Raw genomic sequence first — 2500 nt, forward strand, 5'->3', positions numbered from 1 at the left:
GGGGGGGGGGTGGTTGGGTGTTTTTTTTTTTTATTGAAAATGCCCTTTAAATCTGTTGCTCTCTTTGATCTTTTGAATGGGGGGGAGGGGGGGGGATTTTGAGAAGGTTCATTTGCCGGGGAAAATTTGGAGAAAGGAGGGGGAGGAGGAAAGCTCCGAAAGTAAAAGGGGGGGGGGGGGGGGGGAGGAGGTAGCGGAGGCGTCCAACAAGAATTTCTTACTCTTCTCCCGAACGATAGCCTGTTTTTTTCGGCAGCAGATATCTGATGTAGCAGCACAGAGCAGTGCCCTGGGCCCGCTCAGTGCTGTCCGGTCGGGAGAAGTGAATAATATATACCATATCTTATTCATTCTTGTCGTCAAGCGACTTGGCCTACCTAGAGCCTAGAGCGAGGTGTTATATTTTACACCGGTATCTAATATTGTAGTCTACACAGGGGCGAAGCGTCTATATAATCAAATAATCACTGCTTCCCTTCCTAATTTTGAAACATTGTCGCTGTCAAATTCATCCTTAAACGTAAACCTCTTAAATTAAAAGTAAAAAGAGGTACGTAATCCACAATGAGCATGCCTAACATTCAAAACGGTTTCACGGCCACATAAATAGCCTCCTCACCCCTCTCGGGCCACTCCATAATCCGTCGCAAGCTTTGATTAAGTAAGCTTAAAGTGAGGCTGAAAGAATCTACCAATACAGTTGAGGGAACATGTGCATAGCAGTCATGGCTGTTTCATTGCCACATATACCCTGTTCACCCCTTTGGGGCCACAGTTAAAATCAACCACAAGCCCTGATTAAGTAAGCTAACGAACACTGGTCGAGTCTACCTCGCAAATGTGAGGGGAACTAACTCCTAACAATCTCTTTACTGCTGCATGTGCTTGTTTTTTTTCCTCGACTTTTTACTGTCCTATAATCAGATCGTGACCTCGATTATGACACCAGCTCCTGGCCGCGAAAGGCTAACAAAAACAGCCAAATGTGAAATTTAAAAAATGATAATTGTCATGTTCTACCAAAGAGGTAGACTCTCTGGTAGATCTATAACATATAGATCTAGTACTGACATCTCTGCTTGTTTGCTTTGTGTTTATGTATTCACATCTAAAGTTAATTTAATTTTAGTTGGAACTGATATTTAATAAGATACTTTCCCGATTATTTTGGCGGTTGAACATACAATATGAATTCCGGATTTGTTTTCATTTACAACTCAGTCAGAGTCGCCGCCTCGAGTAAGATTCTTATGTGATATCTACAGGCCATATAGATCTATATCTGGCCCTGTCAAACAAGTCAGCCTTCGCCCCTGAGTCTACATGTTGTTATCCTCGGCGAGATCGATGGTCTTATACGCCATACGACGTGACATACTGTATCCAAAGAGGTTTTTTTTTAATTATTATTACTATTACGCTACGACATGTAGTAGATCTATATGTGTACATATGTAGTCTGTTGTTACCTCTTTGACGGTAGCTTCCACGCTGTTTCATCTGACATAACAAAGGGGTAATCAATGTTGCTGGCCACCCCAAGCAGTATTACTTTACGGACAGGCGGTGGCTACTTCTAGACTTGGATTTATAAACGAACGAGATTTATCTCAGCATACTCCAGTGGCTCGGACTCGGAAATTGATCTCACAGACAGCCAGCTTAGTAGATAGAGTATAGAGCTAAGCCGTTAGTGAATTTCGTTTTATGTTCTCTGTGATTCAGAGAAAGAGAAAGAGAGAAAATGTGGTGTGTGTGTGTGTGTGTGTGTGTGTGTGTGTGTGTGTGTGTGTGTGTGTGTGTGTGTGTGTGAGTGTGTAAGAGAGAGAGAGAGAGAGAGAGAGAGAGAGAGAGAAGGGGGGGGGGGAGATGATACGTCAAGGAGGAGTTAAGTACCTGTAGGTCCTTGTGCTACGCTCATAACGTTAGTAGGCCTACTGTGCGTTGGTTCGGTTCATTTCATGGTTCGTGCTCGTAATATACAAATGTACTATTTTATTTACGTTGTATTGATTGTTAACTTCACGCGGGTGCTTTAGAGGTTGGGGGGGGGGGGGACTTTCAAAAACACTTGGATCTCTCGAATGATGATGTAACATAGTATATTATGTGCTACAATAGACAACTGGAAATAATGTGCAGACTCACAACACACACGCACATCCATACTGACACTATCACTATCGCACACTCTCACACACACACACACACGCGCACACACACACACACACACACACACACACACACACACACACACACACACGCACACACACACACACACACACACATGATGCATACAACTAGATCTACACACAATTTATACAATACCAACTACGGCAAATATGCGTATACATTCTCACACGATATTTTACATGATACACATAAGGCCTACTCACACATACACGCGAACACACACACAAACACACACAAACGTACATACATGTCATGAGGTAGGTTCCAGCGGTTTCCCAGTCTCCCATTCCCCTACAGCGCTGGCCTG

The 2500-nt window shown here is 43.4% G+C and overlaps 1 protein-coding gene across 2 annotated transcripts in view; it reads right to left on the reverse strand.

Moving 5' to 3' along the window:
* Positions 1-2500, reverse strand: part of LOC101854689 (serine/threonine-protein phosphatase 4 regulatory subunit 1) — a 58047-nt gene that overhangs the window by 55537 nt on the left and 10 nt on the right. For both annotated transcript variants that reach the window (XM_005112800.2, XM_005112799.2), the window contains exon 1: positions 2441-2500. This exon is cut by the window's right edge and continues 10 nt beyond it. In XM_005112800.2, the coding sequence (XP_005112857.1) occupies positions 2441-2480 (40 nt within the window). In that variant the 5' untranslated portion in view covers positions 2481-2500. The remainder of the gene's footprint in view (positions 1-2440) is intronic.

The sequence above is a fragment of the Aplysia californica genome, unplaced genomic scaffold (assembly GCF_000002075.1).
Source record: "Aplysia californica isolate F4 #8 unplaced genomic scaffold, AplCal3.0 scaffold01415, whole genome shotgun sequence".
NCBI lineage: Eukaryota > Metazoa > Mollusca > Gastropoda > Aplysiida > Aplysiidae > Aplysia > Aplysia californica.